At 42.0% G+C, this 17,605-nt stretch overlaps 1 protein-coding gene across 2 annotated transcripts in view; it reads left to right on the top strand.

Moving 5' to 3' along the window:
- The window catches only part of RTTN (rotatin), a 172,622-nt gene extending 155,361 nt beyond the window's left edge, over window positions 1-17,261 (top strand). For both annotated transcript variants that reach the window (XM_084778023.1, XM_084778024.1), the window contains 4 exons: window positions 4,455-4,722; window positions 13,619-13,722; window positions 14,571-14,640; window positions 16,853-17,261. In XM_084778023.1, the coding sequence (XP_084634149.1) occupies window positions 4,455-4,722; window positions 13,619-13,722; window positions 14,571-14,640; window positions 16,853-16,938 (528 nt within the window). In that variant the 3' untranslated portion in view covers window positions 16,939-17,261. The remainder of the gene's footprint in view (window positions 1-4,454; window positions 4,723-13,618; window positions 13,723-14,570; window positions 14,641-16,852) is intronic.
- Window positions 17,262-17,605: the final 344 nt, after the last annotated feature.

The raw sequence follows: 17,605 nt of genomic DNA, 5'->3' as shown, positions 1-17,605 counted from the left end.
TTTCCTTTTAGTTGTCTTCATAGCTTTTAAATTGTGTTTTACCTCAAAAGTGGCAATTTTAGAAAAACATTGGTATCATACAAATAATATATTTGGTCCGTAAATAGACTAGTCAAACAGTAACAATCTCCATTCATACTATGGTGACAGAAAGCTGGATGAAATCAAATCCCCTCTGCCCCCAGTTACATTTTTACTTTTGTACTTCTTAATGGTGTAATATCCCATGTTTGAGGTCACTGGATCTGGGATTCTAAAGCTTCACCTTTTATCACTGATTTTTAACTGAGTGAATAAAGGAAAGGCATGGGTGAGCCAAATCCCCGAGCACATTTGTAGGGGGCAGGGTACTGTTAAGGTTAGATGTGGGCAGGGTCTCTACGTGGGACATCGTTATCAGATCATCTGGACTAACGACAGTGACATGGGTGTTTCTGTCTCCTGTGCTTGAGCATCAGACAGGGTCCATAGGAGTCGAGTGTCCCCCTGACTGTTTCATGTCTCTGAATATAATCACCAATACATAGAAAATGCTCTCATACAAAGGAAAGGAATGATCCATCTTACTGTGGAAATATTTTCTATATTGTATTACACACAGTTGCTCTGGCTCATGAATCTCCTCATTACATTTTTTTTTAGAAGTTTCTGAAGCCAGTTGATGTGATGTTATCTTAAAATCAGCCATGGAGGGAACATTCATGTCATATAACTTGGCAAACACCAGAGTCAGTGATCCGCTTCACCCTCACTCAGCCAGTTCAGTTGTTTATTTACAAGCATACGGTTAGATAGTTTCTTCATGTAAATGCTGATATTTCAACAGTTTATACATATGTGTGCATGTACATATTTATATACATATATGCCATGTATGTCATTTCTATATATGAGTATTTGAATGTATTTTCTCTTTTAAAATTTTTATTTATTCACTTTACATCACAAATGCACCCCCTTCTTTCTCTCCTACCAGTCTCACCCTCCCTCTCTCTTCCCCCTTACCTCCCTCATCTTCTCCTCAGAAAAGGGGAGACCCGCCCCTTATAAAGCCAACCTGGCACATCCAGTCACACCAGGACTAAGTGCATCCTCTTCTGCTGAGGCCAGCAATGAGTCAATGTCAAGAACAGCCCATGTTCCCCTTGCCAGGGGACCCGCATGAAGCCCAAGCTGCCCATCAATTACCTACGTGTCAGAGGCCTAGGTCCATACCATGCATGCTCATGGTTGGTGGTTCAGTCTCTGTAAACCCCCACAGGCCTAAGTTGGTTGACTCTGTTGTTGTTCTTGTGGCGTTCTTATCTTCTCTGGGTCCTTCTGTCTGTCCCCCAACTCTTCCACAAGACTCTCCAAGCTCCACCTAAAGTTTGGCTATGAGTCTCAGCATTTGTTTTGGTGTGCTGCTGGATAGAGCCTCTCAGAGGACAGTTACACTAGTCTCCAGTCTGCAAACATAGCAAGATATTGTTAATGGTGTCAGGGGTTGGCTCTCTTCTATGGTGTGGGTCTCAGGCTGGGCCAATCTTTGGTTGGGACATAACAGCAGAGACTGAGAAAATCCAAACAATCATTAGATCTTACTTCAAAAGCCTATACTCCACAAAAATGTGGGAATATATTTTCTTTATACAATTTCATGTATATGTATATGTGTGTACACACACACACACACACACACACACACACACACACACACACACACACACACACCACTTCCAAAAGATCTCATCATGAGCTAAATGCACACGATTGCCCTTCTTCAGAATGAAGGTAAATACATGTGAGAACATGGTACTGCCAATATACCATTTTCTACCACTGCCTTGTAGACCTTGTGGATGGAGTACAAAATTGAACCATCCAAATGAAATGCCAAGGCAGTCTCAAGTTCTGGTGTTTGACTTTGAGCTGGAGACTTATTTTCCTTCAACTTCAGGGTTATTGGTTTGCTTGTTTGATTGCTTGCTTGCTTCTTAATAATTAAAGAAGACTACCTTCTACAATTCTCTGTTTACAATTCTGGTTCTATACTTGGGAATATTGTGGGACAAAATAAAGATAGCAGCAGCCTCTGGCACTACCACAGAACTCTGAGGCATGTGAGAGCTCCGTGGGTGCTCTGAAGGGGGATACAGCAGTGGAAAAGTGCACTGAAAAGCCTATAGTAGCTCTGGAACAACTAAGAGAGAGAGGGAAAGAAAGATGTGTCTTATGGACTAATGCTTTTAAAGAGTGGACTCATGAAATTGGAAAGAAAGAGGGTGGAACAGACCTCTGTGGCAGAGAATGATGAATACCTTTGGCATCTCAGCCAGCAGGATACAAGCATAAAGATCATGCCTGATGAGCCATGGAGTGATATGAGGTGGCCTGGAGCTCCTGCAGGAACAGGCCAGTACTCCCTAGGCCTGCCCAGCTCCCAGCATTGTGCTACAACGGCCTACCAACCCAATAGTCATGCCCAGCAACAGGCACAAAGGACAAGCAGTGTGCAGCAACTCTAGCTCCCGAGAAACTTGTCATTACTGAATAGGGCCAGTTGTAGGCCTACCAGCTGGTCCGCAGCATGGAACCACCCTGACCAGCTGCACCACCACCCTGACTCAGTGCAACAGCAGGGTATCCATTGAGACAAGTCTCAGCGATGGCCCTGAACTTACGGTGTTTCAGAAACCTTGAAGCAGACCAACAATTTGTCTGCATTTAAAGCTCTTTGGGCAAAAACGTATACTGTGTTACACACTGCAGTCTCTGGGCAGTGAGTGCATGGTGGTGACTGGTATGAGAGAGTGGATGGGGAACATTTCGCTGTTAAGTAGGGCCATCCGGGTGATGTACTACAGCCTGGAGCTTGCACAGACTCAGACCCCGAACACACTGTCCAGCTGCACATTCACCCTGGTTCTGCACAACAATGGCATGGGAACAGTTCATTTTCTGGACCTCCTGGAAAGACATCTACAGCCCATGCTGCCCCTGGAGGCCATGGTGGTATCGGTGGTGTGTGCTGCTGCCTCAGGTTGTGCTTAAGCCTGAGGTCCATATGGCTGTCCATGTTCTGGGCTGCCACTAGAGGCTATGTCGACATTTGTAGTCTGTACCACTGGAGGCCACGTTACTGTCCATGGTTTGTTGCTACCGGAGGCCATGCTGATGTGTGTGGCCTGTACTGACACCTGAGGCCATATTGATGTCCATGGACACTGTTACCACTGAAGGCCATATTGATGTCCATGGGTCAGGGTGCCAGTGGAGACCATATTTGTGTCCATGGCCCAGGCGGCCCCAGAGGTCATGTTGATGGCTTTGGCCTGTGCTACCACTAAGGGCTATGATGGTGTCTGTGGCCCATGCTGCTGCAGAGGGTCGTGTTGGTGTCTGTGGTCTGTACTGCCGCTGAAGGCCATGCGCAAGTCTATGAGCCACACTCCCACTGGTTGTAAAGAGCTACTTTTGCAGTGGTATTGATGATTGCAGACTCACATTTCAGAAAGAGGGACATGAAAGTTTTATGTGACAGCTCCTACTCCCACACCGTCCCACCCTCTCCCTCCCAAAGAAAGAAACAGCCTAGAATCCATCAAAGAGGACTCTTTCTTAAAAAATGTAGTAAGGATGCTGTGGTGTAGCTCTCCACAGTTGATGGCTTCTGGAGGGGATGAAGGTGGGGGAAGGACTCAGTTTTCTTTAAGGGGCTTGCCGCTGGGAATTGGACCGTGCTCCAGTGACTATATGGGCAACACAAATTGACTATAGCTTCCATACTGTCACCATAAGCCTCTGTTTGAGATTATTAGTATACATTTTGTTTTCATGTACTTAATAACTATCACATAGTTAAACTATTTGTAGTTTGAGGAATTGGCTTTATTTGAAGGATACAATGACTCCAGTTCCAAAGATATAATTTTATCATCTCTAAGTTTAATAGATTATCATAGCCATGAAAAATTTTCTGTAATGATAAGACATAGAGTAAAATGAATGTAAAGTGTGTTCATAAATTTAAGAAGAGAGCACCTGTAGCTATAATAATCTGAGCAGCTGCAGACCTACCAGAGTTGTTAACTCCTGTGCAGAGTGGATTTGAATTTTGTTTCTTTTTCTCTCAGGATATATTTAATGAGTAGCAAAATTGCCAGAAGGCAGATAAGAGAGGGGACTCAGGAGGCCCACTCTGAATTATCAGCCCCAAATAATTGAGTTGACTATAGTTTATTTACTCCATCATCAGGAAAAAATAAAACAAAACAAAACAGGAATTAAATTTTAAGCACCATTTTATTCTTGCCTTTACATTTATACTTGGAAGTTGTGTAGATGAAGTATTTGGAAGAAAGAAAAATTAAAACTGGGAAAAGAGATATCAAAATGTAAGTTAATTGGTCACCAAGGGACTAGGAAAATAATGAAAGACCTGGAAAGAAATAATATTCTGTGTTTATCCACAGAGCAACTTTCTACAGCACTTTCTGTCCTTGACATTGCCTAAAGGAGGAAATAGACATCTCAGCAATCTGGCCATTCTGTGGTTGAAGTTACTCCTGAATATATCATTTGGAGAAGACGGACAACAAATGCTCCTGAGGCTGGATGGCTGCTTAGACTTACTCACGGAGATGAGCAAATATAAGCATAAGAGCAGCCCTTATGTCCCCCTGCTGATTTTTCATAACATTTGCTTCAATCCTGCTAATAAGCCTAAAATCCTGGCTAATGGTAAGTAGCTTCAGTGTGGACTCACTTCATATGTGTTGTGGTGTGTAGACTGTTCTACTCAGACTAAAACACAAAGTAGCTCTAATTTCCCAGTATTTAAACACCTACTGTGCTCAAGGCCCTGTAGGAGGTAGGGAGGGGTAGGTTTTCAAGCATGGGTGTTGATCAGCAACTGTCATCCCAGTGGACACATTGGGTGCAGGAGGTGTCTGGGAAAGAGCATCAGTGGCAGGGGTGCTCCCAAGCTCACTCTCTGCTTCTCGATCTCTTCTTGTACTGTTACTCTAGTTCCCTCTCATTTCTTTTTTTAGTTAATTAATAATTTATTTCTTCACTTTACATCCGAGTCATAGCCCCCTCCCCCCTCTCCTCCCAGCCCCCCTCTTCCCCCTACCCACCCACTCCAGCTCATCAAGTTGTATTAGTGTTGAGTTATCCTCTTCCCCTGTGGCCCGGCACGGCAGTCCCATGATGGCGGAGTGATTGAAAAACAGGTCAGAGCAGCCTCAGCTCCCCATACTAGTAGACCATATAATACCTGAGCTGCCCATTGGCTACATCTATGTAGAGGACCTAGGTCCAGTCCATGCATGGTCCTTGGTGCTTCAGACTCCACAGTCCCCTCTGAGCCCAGGTTAGTTGGCTAAGTCAGAATAGACCTCTGGGAGGATATGAGGGGAACTATAGTTGAGTAGCAGGGGTCATGGAGACAGATGAGAAACCCTCTGACTAGACAAGACTGTTCGTGGGGGGAGAACACCAACCCACCCACGAAAACTTTGTTCCAAAACTTACCATCTACAAAACATGCAGGGATAAAGATAAAACAGGTAGAGCAGAGATTGAGGGAATGTTCAACCATTGCCTGGCCTAACCCAAGTCCCATCCCTCAAAAGGAAGCCAACCCTGACACTATTATTACTGACACTCTGCTGTGCTTGCTGACAGGAGCCTAGCAGAGCTGTCCTCTGAGAGGCTCCACCCAGCAGCGATTTTAAACAGGTGCTGAGACTCACAGCCAAACACTGGGTGAACTGTAGAGTCTAGTGGGAAAGTGGGGAGAACGGCAAAAGGATCTAGAAGTGACAACGCTCCACAAGAAGTCCCCCTCATTCCTTATCTGCCTTTGAACAAATGAAAACTTTCTAGAACAGTTGTCCCAGGTGTAACTCCTGCCCTGCGTCCCTTCTATCCTGTACCAGTCCCTTTGTCCAAAGCTGCCTTTCTCCATAGTGTGGTCACTATTTGATATACTATGAATTTTATGTGAGTAGCTTTTTATCTCTATTCCCCTTACATTGGGACATAAGCTGTTTGGAGTCAAGCAGTTTTCTTGTGTGTATGGAGCACCTGTAGTGCCAGTCACCAGTAAGCACTCCATAAGCATTTACTTATTGAGAGAAGTCAGGACAGGCAGCGCTGAAGGCCACAGATAGGGAAGTTAGCCTTACAGGCCTACAGGCCTCATGCTCTGAGATGTAGTGTAACGAGAGGCAAGGATTCAAAAGGAGTCGAGGAGAAAATGAAACGAGGGAATTGGAGGGCTCTGTTTCTGAAACCACAACTACAGTTGAGGTAAGTGTGAATGTCATGTGGAATTTTATAAGAGACACCTTATTGTGATAAAGGAAACGAAAAAGAAAAAAGGAAGTGGACTCTAGCTGCACGTCTACCTGCCTTTCTCGTCTTTCAGAGCTTCTCTGAAACTACATCCTCCATCTACAAAATACTTTGTTTTGGAAAAAATGGGTTTATAAAAACACAGAAAGTGCCTAGCATCATTGCTAGTGCACGGTAGATACTTTAAGACATGAATACTCCTTTTCTTTCATGTTTTACTCCTAATTTTTCTCAGATACTTTAACACCCCTAGCTTTCCAAGTGGGTAGAAAGGACGCCATGTTCATGTTTTGTGTGCACATAGTAGAGTAGAGCTTCTATTTTTCTGATAGATGTCATACCGAAAATTGTTCAAGTTCAGCCAGCTTCAAACTCACCCGATTTGTCTTTTCCCACTCTTCTGCTGACAATGCTTCCCACCACTGGGAGGTGTGTATCAGTGGTTATCTTCCACTGCATCTGCTTTGGTCCTCACACCTGTAAAATGAGGATAATAATAAGCACTATTTCCATGATAAGTAAGTTGCATACAGATCATCTGCTGACAGTTTTGATTCGTGGGAGCAGCTCAGTAGCATCTGGTGTTGTTTATTCCCCATTCTCAGAGTAAGTGTTTTTTCGATCCTCCTGCTTATTGCAACCTTACTGTTGAGTCAGGAAAATGAAAGACTTTTGGGCAACTGAGAAGCCTACACTTTTCACTCTAGATCTCTGGGTTTATGCTATGGATTTCCCTGGAATCAGCAATGTTTTCTCTCCCCCATCAGTATTAAGCAGATGGACACAGTTGGAGAGGATCCCTTCTCCAGCTCTCTCACACATGATCTCAGAGGGCTTTCTAGGCAGGGGTGAGGTGAGAGCCAGCAGCTGTGCAGGCTCTGTGTAGAGCTATAAGGGCCTGTCCCAGGCTTTCCACATGGTCAGTTAGACAGCAGGCTTTAGGAAAGTCAGCAACGTTAAAGAACTTAACAAGGCAGATTGTGTGCCTCTAATCATTAGTACCAGACAAGGAGTGTACATGGTTACCATGGACTGCGCATTGGGCCTGACCTAGCTACTAAAAATGTCCATAGCCTTCCCTGTTTCTGATAATGTCCAGGGTAGGTGTCTTTTGTAAAAAAACACACCGAATATACAATAAAAATTTACACTGAAGTGTCCTAAGTTATGGGAAAGATAGGGAGAAATTACAGGCCAATTTTGACTGAAAGCTTGTGTCCAGGTGGATAGCTCCTTTGTCTGAAGGAAGCGTTCCATTATCATTGGCTAGCTTGTGTCTAGAACATTGAAGAGAAGAAAGAAGTAATGGCCTTCGGGTGAGACTCTCACTGCCTGTCCTGTGTGCATGAAGCAGGGGCTTCCAACACCCATTCTTGTACGATAAAAGTAGATCAGAATAAAAACACTTCCCCACTTTATCTGGATGAATAAAGAATAGAAAAGAAGTGGGCGTAAAGGGGGGTCCCACAGACCACCCCCTCCCAGTCTTCATTCAGGGCACATGTTCTTGATATGATCCTTGATTGCTTGATAAAGATCACAAGTCTTGGAAGAAGCAAAATTTCTCTGCCGGAAGAAAGTTCATGCTAGAGCTTAGGGAACTGACACAAATAACTTTTCAGATCACTAACTAGAACAGTTAATCAAGTTTATTTGGAAGAAACAGCAGAGGAAAATATACCAACTCTTTTCTCTACCTAGACTGCAAATAATTATAAGAAGCATTTCTACTATTTCAGGATGTTTGGTTGGACATTGCTATTTTAAAACATTAGATTGCCTAAATTTAAAATAATATGGATGTCTGTCATTAGCAATATACAGTTTAGGTGTAGAAAAGAGATAATTTAGGAACTACAAAATAGATTAACAACAGAGAGCTTTAAAGATAAGAAAGGATTAAAAGCAGAAAAGTTAAGTGATATAACAAATACCCTGAGACGACATATTTTAATAACCTTCTAAGTGAAGAGGAGAAAGAATGGAGGAGGAAATGGTTAAAGGATGATGGTTCTTTCTTTCTTTCTTTCTTTCTTTCTTTCTTTCTTTCTTTCGAGAATGGGGGAAAAAAGGTTTATTTCATTCTTCAATCACGAGGAAAAGCCAAAGCAGGACCACTAGACAGGATCCTGAAGTAAAAACCACAAAGGAATTCTACTCTCCTGCTAGCTCCCTGCTTCTGTTCAACTAGCTTCCTCGTGTAGCCCAGGACCACCTGCCCAGGGCTAACCGTCCACACTGGGTAAGCCAACCTCCATTTCCAGTAATTAAGAAAACGCCCTGGTCCCTCCCCCAACAAAAGACCATAGTACAGTCTGATAGAGGCAGCTCGTTAACGGGGCTCCTTCTTCCCAGGGGACTCCAGGGGACTCCAGGGGACTCCAGGTGACAACCAAGAGCAACATTCATGGTTCTCTTAACAGAGACACTGCAAACCGTGTTAGGCTGAATCTCATCCTCAGTTTCTGCGGGCCAATCCTGTGCTTTTCTGTTTTCTCCCTTCCTTTTCCCTTTGTCTATCTGGTCTTTGAGAATTTCATTGGCTCCTCCTCAGACTCCTCCCAGATCACCTCTTCTGTCCTACCCACCCAGATTCGCTGCCACCCCCTACTCCCTACTTTAGATCCGTGAATCCAGTCTGTGCTACCTGAGTATTCTCAGATGTGTGGCCTTCCTTGGAGTGTGGTTCCTTTCCTGTTTGCATCCCCTTTATCTTCTTCATGTGTCTTATTGTTCTAGCTACGACTTTGAGTAGTATGTTGAACATGGTGGGATAGGTTAAAAATTCTTGTCTCATTCTTTATTGTAGTGGTAATGTTTTAAGTTTTGACGCATTTAGGATGGATGATGTGCCTACACCAAACCCAGGAGGGACTACACTCTTAAAAAAAAAAAAAGCTGGCTCCCCCTCATAGCAGCTCTAAATGCCGGTAGCTTCTTGAGTGGGGCAGGACTTCATGCCCACCTCTTCTGTTCATGCCAGGGTTTACTCTGGTTTGTGTTTATGCAGATCTTGTGTATGCTGTGGCAACGCTGTGAGCTTATATGTCTGCTTGCCATGTTGTGCCTGGAAAACATTTTCCTTGTAGTTATCCACCACCTTTGACTCTTATAAACTTTTTGCCCCCTTTTTCTTCTACGACCCTTGTGGAAAGTGATAATAGCAATGATGTTCCATGTAGGGCTGAGTATTCCACAGTCTTATTTTCTGTATCTTGACCATTTGTAGTTGTCCATATTAATCTCCATCTATTACACATACAAACTTCTCTGATAAGGTTGAGAGATGCATTAATATATGGGTACAGTGAGAACACTAGAAGAAGATTTAGTACTGCGTTTAGCACAGTATTGGTCATAGGTTTTTCCCCTAGGACCTATGACCTGCCTAGACACAGATTCTTGCAAGCAACATATCGCAACATAATAAAGCAATATAGAGCAAGCCCACAGCTGCATCAAGAAGCTTCTCTGATGTGGGCGGAAGGGGGCACTGATCATTTAGCTAATCTGTAACCAGTTGCCCCTCCTACCATTGACTTCTTCCCTTGGCCTTTTACACCCACAGTTAATCTGTAACTGCCACTCAGCCCTGAGTTGGTGGCTAGAATCGCATTCTATTCTCCGCCAGATGAGTGTTAGCCTGATGGTAGTGGCTGAGATTGTGCCACACTTCACGCAGGGTGTGCTCACTTAACTGAAGCCATCTTTCAGCTTTTGCACTAAACCAACCTTGATTAAAGCACTTCTTGAATTCTTTGTGCGTATATTTCAGTCTTGCTGATTCACTTTTAATTTTAAGCCACTTAAGGTATCTAAACTTCCTAAGTTTATGATTAATTATAGTTTCCTATTATCCACCCCTGTCTTTTAATTATAATTCATACTAACGTCTTGAATTTAAAATGTTTATGTCCTTTTTTGTTTGTATGCTGTATTTCATGATAAAATGTTTTCTTAACGTTTTCTTACTCACTTGCTTTACATAGGGCTAACACATTAATTAGCCTGTAAATGTGGCTATTAAAAATAGTGATTGTTGCTTGTTAAAGAAGTTAAGGTGTAAACTTACTTAAATTATAAGGATTATGGTGTCTGAATGTTTGGGATGTAAAATTACTCGATGATTCTCAGTTGGAACAAAATCAAATTACCCTCATATTTTATGTAGCCACCCACAATCCATATGCCAAATTACATTATATACCTATTAAGTCTAATTTTGGAGAGGCTACTTTATAGGAAAGCCGTGGGAATCTGGATAATGCACCTGAGGTTCAGGCATGAGGGCCATGTGGGCAGAACATGACTGCTCCTCAGCTGTGTCGTTCCACACACAAACTTGAGTTTGCTTCATAAGACTTTTTTTTTTCTTTTCCTTACAAAAGAGTTTAAATTCTTTACAATAAAATCACTTGGATTAGTTACTTTTCCGTTGCTGTGATAAAGTGTCCTGACAAAAACCAAGTTAGAGAAGAAAGGGCTTATTTTAGAGGATCACAGTCCCAGAGGGATAGCGTCTATCATGACTAGAAAGGGCGTGGCAGCAGCTGCGTGAGGCCCTCCTGATAGGAAGTCCAGTGGTCATGGTTTATCCCCGTATAGGGAGCAGAGGGGAGACAGGAAATGGGGTAGGCTATAAAGCCTCAGAGCTTGCCTTCCTTCGTATTCCTCTTCTGGCCCTCAAGGCTCCCCCTCCTGTAGGCTTCACCTTTTTCCAAACCTACTTGATTTGGGTTCTTTAAATGCTTATACCTCCCTTCCAACCCACCTACCCTAGATGGGAGAGAAAAGAGGTTAATGGGAACATGAGAAGTAGACCTTGTTGAATTCATTTCCTGGGAGCGATTTCCCTGGCAGAGTCAGCAAGATTTCAGCAGACCAGCAATTCTGCCAAAATTGCTACTGGAACCTGGAGTCTATCTAGGAGCATCTCGAAGTGGAGCGATGAACAGCTAAACAATACCAAGATGCAAAAACGAAACCAACCAAACAAAAAAACAGCCTCTTGTTTTGGGCATATATATATATATATATATATTCATTCTCTGAGTCTGTACTAGGATGTTTTTCAGCTGGCAAAAACCAACCCCCCACCCCCAAAGTGGTTCATCTTCTAAGTCGATAAGCATCACCTGCTCTCTCACGAGTCTGTTTCCCATCCCATACTTGGGATCAAAACAAAAACATGTTTACATCCAATACCTATCCCACAATTCGGATCAAAACAAAAACATGTGTATATCTACTACAACCTCCTGTAGGCTTCACAGCCTTCCCTAACAAACTGGAGACCAAGTGTTCAAATTCATGAGTCTGTGCGGGACATGTTTTATTCAAACTACAAAATGATTTAAACAAAATGTTAAGTTGTTGAATTTTCACCCAGGTAGTATTTTTTGCGCCTCTGAGCATATTGACACTGTGATTTGAATACATACTATTAAGTAGAATACATACCCCTGGCTTTCATTTGGGGGGAAACCTGCAGGGGAATCTCTGTAAGAATTAAATTCCACCTGCCCACAAGCTGAGCAGGTAGAGGGGATGAAAGGACAGTGGTGGGCGTGGCAGGAATCTAGGCTTTAGTTTTGGATTGCTTATTACTATGCTTTCAGCAGATTATAACCAAGGTGGAAGAACTTTTCAAATGGTGTAGTCATGGCTAGCACTGGCTTATTTCTATAGGCAGGCAGAGAAGACAGTATAGCCTTTCTTGTACTTGTAGCTCTCCCTGCTGGGCAAGGTCGGTACCCTAATCCTGGAGACCTTGGAGCAGTTTTTGTATCAGGCAGTGTGGAGGGGAGTGCTGTCATGGAGGAGTCCTTCCTCAGTGGTCTCGAAGCCTGCTGGTGTCATCTAGCTGTGCAGTGCTCTCTCCTCGAGATAGGAGACCTTAAAATCATTGAAGAGATGAACATCAGGTCAGCCTGACTGCTTCTAGTTGACACTGGGAGCATAGATGGGTTTAGAATCTCTACTCTTGCTGACCTTCAGGCTTCTGAGGGTAATCATTGGATCCAGGTAGATGGAGCTAGAGTAGCGCAGAATCCTCTGAGTGTGGAACAGCTGTAACTGGGAGCAGATACAATTAAGACAGCAGCTGTGTGTACAAGGTCCAATCACTAAGAGCATCACTGCTGAGGTTGCAATGCATTTAACCCCTCCCTATGACTTCCAGAGAGTCAGCTTTGGAACTGCTAGCTAAAGGGTGGACTTAGCATGTTCTTGTGGGCCGTGTATGGAGGGGAAACTATCAGAGCTACCAAAATATATATGTGGTAGGATGTTCCTGCTTAGAAAAGCACGAGAGTGTTTTAATATGATTACATCTGGAGTTGCTGTGATTAATCCCTATCTGGATTGTCAGGAGCCCAGATATAAAGCCTGATCCATTGTTTGTTTTATATCATTAGCAATTATTTTAACTTTCATTATAGTTTCCCACTGGATGTTTAAGACCATGCAGGGGGCCAAAATTAATCTTTCTTTTTACTGTCAAGGCAGTTGATGGTCTGGGGCTTAGGGGTTGAGCAGTGCAAGTGTAATTAGATTTACTGTGTGGTTAATGTGTAAATAGTTTACTGAAACAAGTGACTCACCATTGAAAGCACAACATTTTTAAAACCGTACAAATTAGAAAACTAATGTGAAATATAATGATATATGAAAATAAGAAACGAAAGATTAAACATTGTTTGAAATGCCCTGGCAATTGCTTTGGACGTAGATGCTCAGAATCTTCACTTAAAATGATCAGACTGGTATCAGTAAGTCTTGATTTCCCCTCTTCTGGTAGCTTTGCAAAAAGGGATATTTCTTGTATTTAGAAATGCCATTAAGTCAAAATGTTCTCCTGATATAAAAATACAAAATTCCCACGTGACAGTATGTTTGTGTAGTGATTATTCTGATTTTTGATAATCTGTTTTATACATGTGACAATGAGAGCTATGTCAGAACAACCTAATGTAATCCACAGTGCACTTACTTTTATATTACTGTCTTTTAATGAATATGCCTTTGTTGAACATGGACCAGAAAATTTAGACAGCATTGACATCCAGATCCTCTGCGCCTGGTGTGAAAACTGTCCTGCGATACCCCATCACATGCCTCAGGCTGTAAAAGATACTGTTTGAGGACAGCAATTGCATTTTTATTCTAATGGGGCAGTTACTATGTTTCTTATCACTGTACTAGATCAAAATAAGAATGTAGTGACGTATGTGGAACTGAACTTCTTTTTTTTTTTTAATAATGTGCTTATTTGTAGAAAAGGTTATTACTCTTCTGGCTGCCTGTTTAGAAAGTGAGAATCAAAATGCCCAGAGGATTGGAGCAGCTTCACTTTGGGCTCTAATTTACAATTATCAGAAGGTTGGTTTTCAAAATCGTTGGTGAAGTGGAGGGAGGGGAGTTGGGGCAGTTAATAATTAAAGCTCTTGGGATGTATCCAAGAATATCAGAAAAATACCAGCCAAGGATACAAATGAAATCACAGACCCAAGTTTTCTTGGTTCGTTCATATGATTAATAATCTCTCAGTTTGTATTTTTTTCACTTAATTATTTAACCAGGATTGGACTCAAAAGAGTACCTCTGATTAAGTGAATTTCCTTGTTAACATCAATTAAATTTGCCAGTTTGTTGTAAATTTAGTAAAAATAATTTCTAAAAATGTGTCCAGGAGAAATGCATCTTGGTGGAAGACTGAACAATAGTTTTATCTGTGCATGTTATTTGCCTTTTTTCTTCATGTATCATCACTTAATTTTACAATGAGCTCAGTCCCTTTAAGACTGAAACACAGGGGCTGCCCAGAGAGAGTGACAGAAGGAGGCTGCTGAGCTGTTCTTCTGTGGCCTCTGGTCTTCAGTACACAGGAGGATGCAGTGGTGGCCCAGGAACCAGATGGCAGGGCCAGGGCACACAGATTTCCTGGAGATGATGCATCTCAGCTAGTCACCTGTATGGCTCCTCTTCACCTGGACCAAGACGCTGCACCCTTCTTGCCTGCATTAGGGGGGAAAGTAAGAGTGAGTGGAGGGGAGGCTTCAGAAGGTGCAGCAGGCTTGACACAATTGGCTGAACTGATTAACTCTTTACATTATTGCATCTTAACTATATCCTGTTAACAACATAGCTAGTAATGGGCTGTTAGTACCGTGTTATCTTTGTCCTTAGTATTTGGGGATAAATCTAACAGATTGTCTTACCTTCTTCAGGCAAAAGCAACTTTGAAAAAGCCGTCAATAAAAAGAAGAGTAGATGAAGCATATTCCGTAGCAAAGAGAAGTAAGTTTTAGTTTAAAGAGATTGCAATTAAATTTAAAAAGGGCTAAATGAATTTCCTTGTTACTAAAATATCCGAACAAGCCATTGCAAAATGATGGTATTGCACACTGCTTAGCTAGATTTTGAGAAATATTATCAACGTAATATCAGATGGGCCCACATTTAGCCTGTATTTTTTTTTTTTTTGGTAATTTTTTTGACATAATAAAATGTCCTGGCAGATGAGTATTTGAAGTATAAAGATTTCTTAAATTGTATCTGTGTTTTTCCTCCAAGTAGGTTTTTTCTTGCTCCATTTTTTCTTTTTTCTTTTGCCAACAACTGCTGTGCTATTGAGCGTTCTTATGTGGTAAGAATTGGACCCAGTTAGAATTGACCTTGAAGAGGAAACTTTGGTTTAATATTAGGGAGCTGAAGTCTTCCAGGCATAGATTCAGTTGCCCTGTATCCATGTTTCCCTGTGATCTGCAATCATGATTTGAGGGGTTTCGTTTTCAGAGCATGCCAAACATTTTAAGTTAGCCAGTTTGCAATGAGCGTTATGTTCGAAACACCTTTATCTCAAGATAACGAATTCCATAGTGTATATGTACCACAGTTTCTTTATCCATTCTTCTACTGAGGGACACTTAGGCTGTTTCCATGTTCTGGCTATTATGAATAGGGCTGCTATGAACATGGTTGAGCAAATTTTCTTGCTGTGTGCTGGAGCATCTTCTGGGTATATTCCAAGGAGTGGAATAGCTGGGTCCTGAGGAAGCCCTATTCCCATTTTTCTGAGATAGCACCAGATAGATTTCCAAAGTGGTTGTACTAGTTTGCATTCCCACCAGCAATGAAGGAGTGTTCCTCTCTCCCCACATCCTCGCCAGCATGTGGTGTCGCTTGAATTTTTGATCTTAGCCATTCTGATGGGTGTAAGATGGAATCTCAGCGTTGTTTTGATTTGCATTTCCCTGATGATTAAGGAGGTTGAGCATTTCTTTAAGTGTTTCTCAGCCATTTGATATTCCTCTGTTGAGAATTCTCTGTTTAGTTCCATGCCCCATTTCTCGATTGGGTTATCAGTAGAAGAATGGATAAAGAAACTGTGGTACATATACACTATGGAATACTATTCAGCTATTAAAAACAAGGAATTCCCAAAATTTGTGGATAAATGGATTGAGCTAGAAATGATCATAATGAGTGAGTTAACTCAGAAGCAGAAAGACTCAAATGGTATATACTCACTTATATCTGCATATTAGCCCAACGGGCATGTCCCACGAAAGCCTTCACTTACCAGGAAACAGAGACAGAGGAGAGGACATTCTAGTGGGACTCTAGATGTGAGATTCATGAGAGAAAGGCAAAGTAGAAGGACCCAGAGGGTCCTAGGAGCCTACAAGTAGAACATTATGATAGGCAGATTTGGGCACAGGGGTCCCACTCAAACTAGGCACCAGACAAGGACAATACAGGCGGTAAACCTTAAACCCCTACCCAGATCTAGACAATGGACAGAACACTCTCCACAGTAAAGTGGAGAGTGGGATATTACGTTCTCACACACTCTGGTGCCACACCTCTGACCATGTCCCCTGGATGGGGAGACCTGATGGCACTCAGAGGAAGGACAGCAGGTTACCAAGAAGAGACTTGATACCCTATGATCATATAGAGGGGGAGGTAATCCCCCTCAGGATCTGTCATAGGGGAGGGGAATAAGGGGAAAATGGGAGGGAGGGAAGAATGGGAGGATACAAGGGACGGGATAACCATTGAGATGTAACAAGAATAAATTAATAATAATAAAAAAAAAAAAAGATAACGAATTATGTCTTTCCTGTACTATAGTAGTGCTGTTTGTTATTAATGTTTGTTTCTGAAAAAAAAAAGGGGGTATTGGTTTGTTTTCAGCTGTGATCTTGCATTTTAGGAGGAAATGGGGAATTGGTATGTAAGAAACATTCTGGATTATAGCTCATGTGTGTGAATTATACAGATGTGTTCTTACATATGCTTCAGATAAAGCATTAACAAGAAAGGATTAGAAATATGTAACATTTTAATTTTATAAATGTAAAATATTTTTATAATTCTGGTATGTCAAGAACATAAATGGCTTACTAATAAATCTTTTTAAAAGCTTCATGTAGAAGTGTCCACACATATGTGTAGCATTAAGTTTAATAAAGTGATATTTATAGCTCTTATTTTTCTATATCAGCTTTTTCCAGCTCAGAAGAAAACCCTCTAAATGCCTACTATTTGAAATGCCTTGAAAATCTTGTGCAGCTGCTTAACTATTCCTGAGCCATGAGGCACTCTTCTCTAGAGCTGGCTGCCATGCACGGGAGACCTTAGGCCAGCATTGTGTAGCAGCTGCTCCCTGACTGATGCTAACCCGCACTATCAGTGCCTGCCTTCCCATGAGGCAGCACCAGCCATGTGGAAAGGACTGGTTCCTCCTCACTCTGTTCATTCTTGGCAGTGTTCCAGAAGTGAAGACTTGCTGACCCAAAATGCTGCAAAGACAGACTTCTGGCAGTATAAACATTTTTATACTTTTCTATGTAATATGTTTTGTAAAAATTCTATTTAATAGTTATTTAATAAAATAATATTTTTAGATACTATTAACTGACGAGTCTTACAGACTTTAAATGTGTATTTTATTCTTTGAGAATTTCATTCATGTATGCAATGTACTTTGATCACATTTGTCTCTCACTCCTGCAGTTCTGCCAGACCCTCCCCTTACCATCCCCCATCCTACTTTCTTTTAAAAGATAACTTATTATGTCTAGTTAGTGCCACACATAAGTACGTTGGCCAACCTGCCAACATCTAAATCAAACTGATTCTACCTGCCCTAGAAGCCATCATCTATTATCAGAGTAGTGCAGCAGCCAACGATGGGAGTGCCCCTCGCCCATCCACTTTAGACGATTGCTCAGATTGGCCTTGTACAGATAGCCAC

This window comes from Acomys minous (assembly GCF_964271855.1).
Source record: "Acomys minous genome assembly, chromosome: 4".
Taxonomy (NCBI): domain Eukaryota; kingdom Metazoa; phylum Chordata; class Mammalia; order Rodentia; family Muridae; genus Acomys; species Acomys minous.
This window is presented reverse-complemented; position numbering and strand designations above follow the sequence as displayed.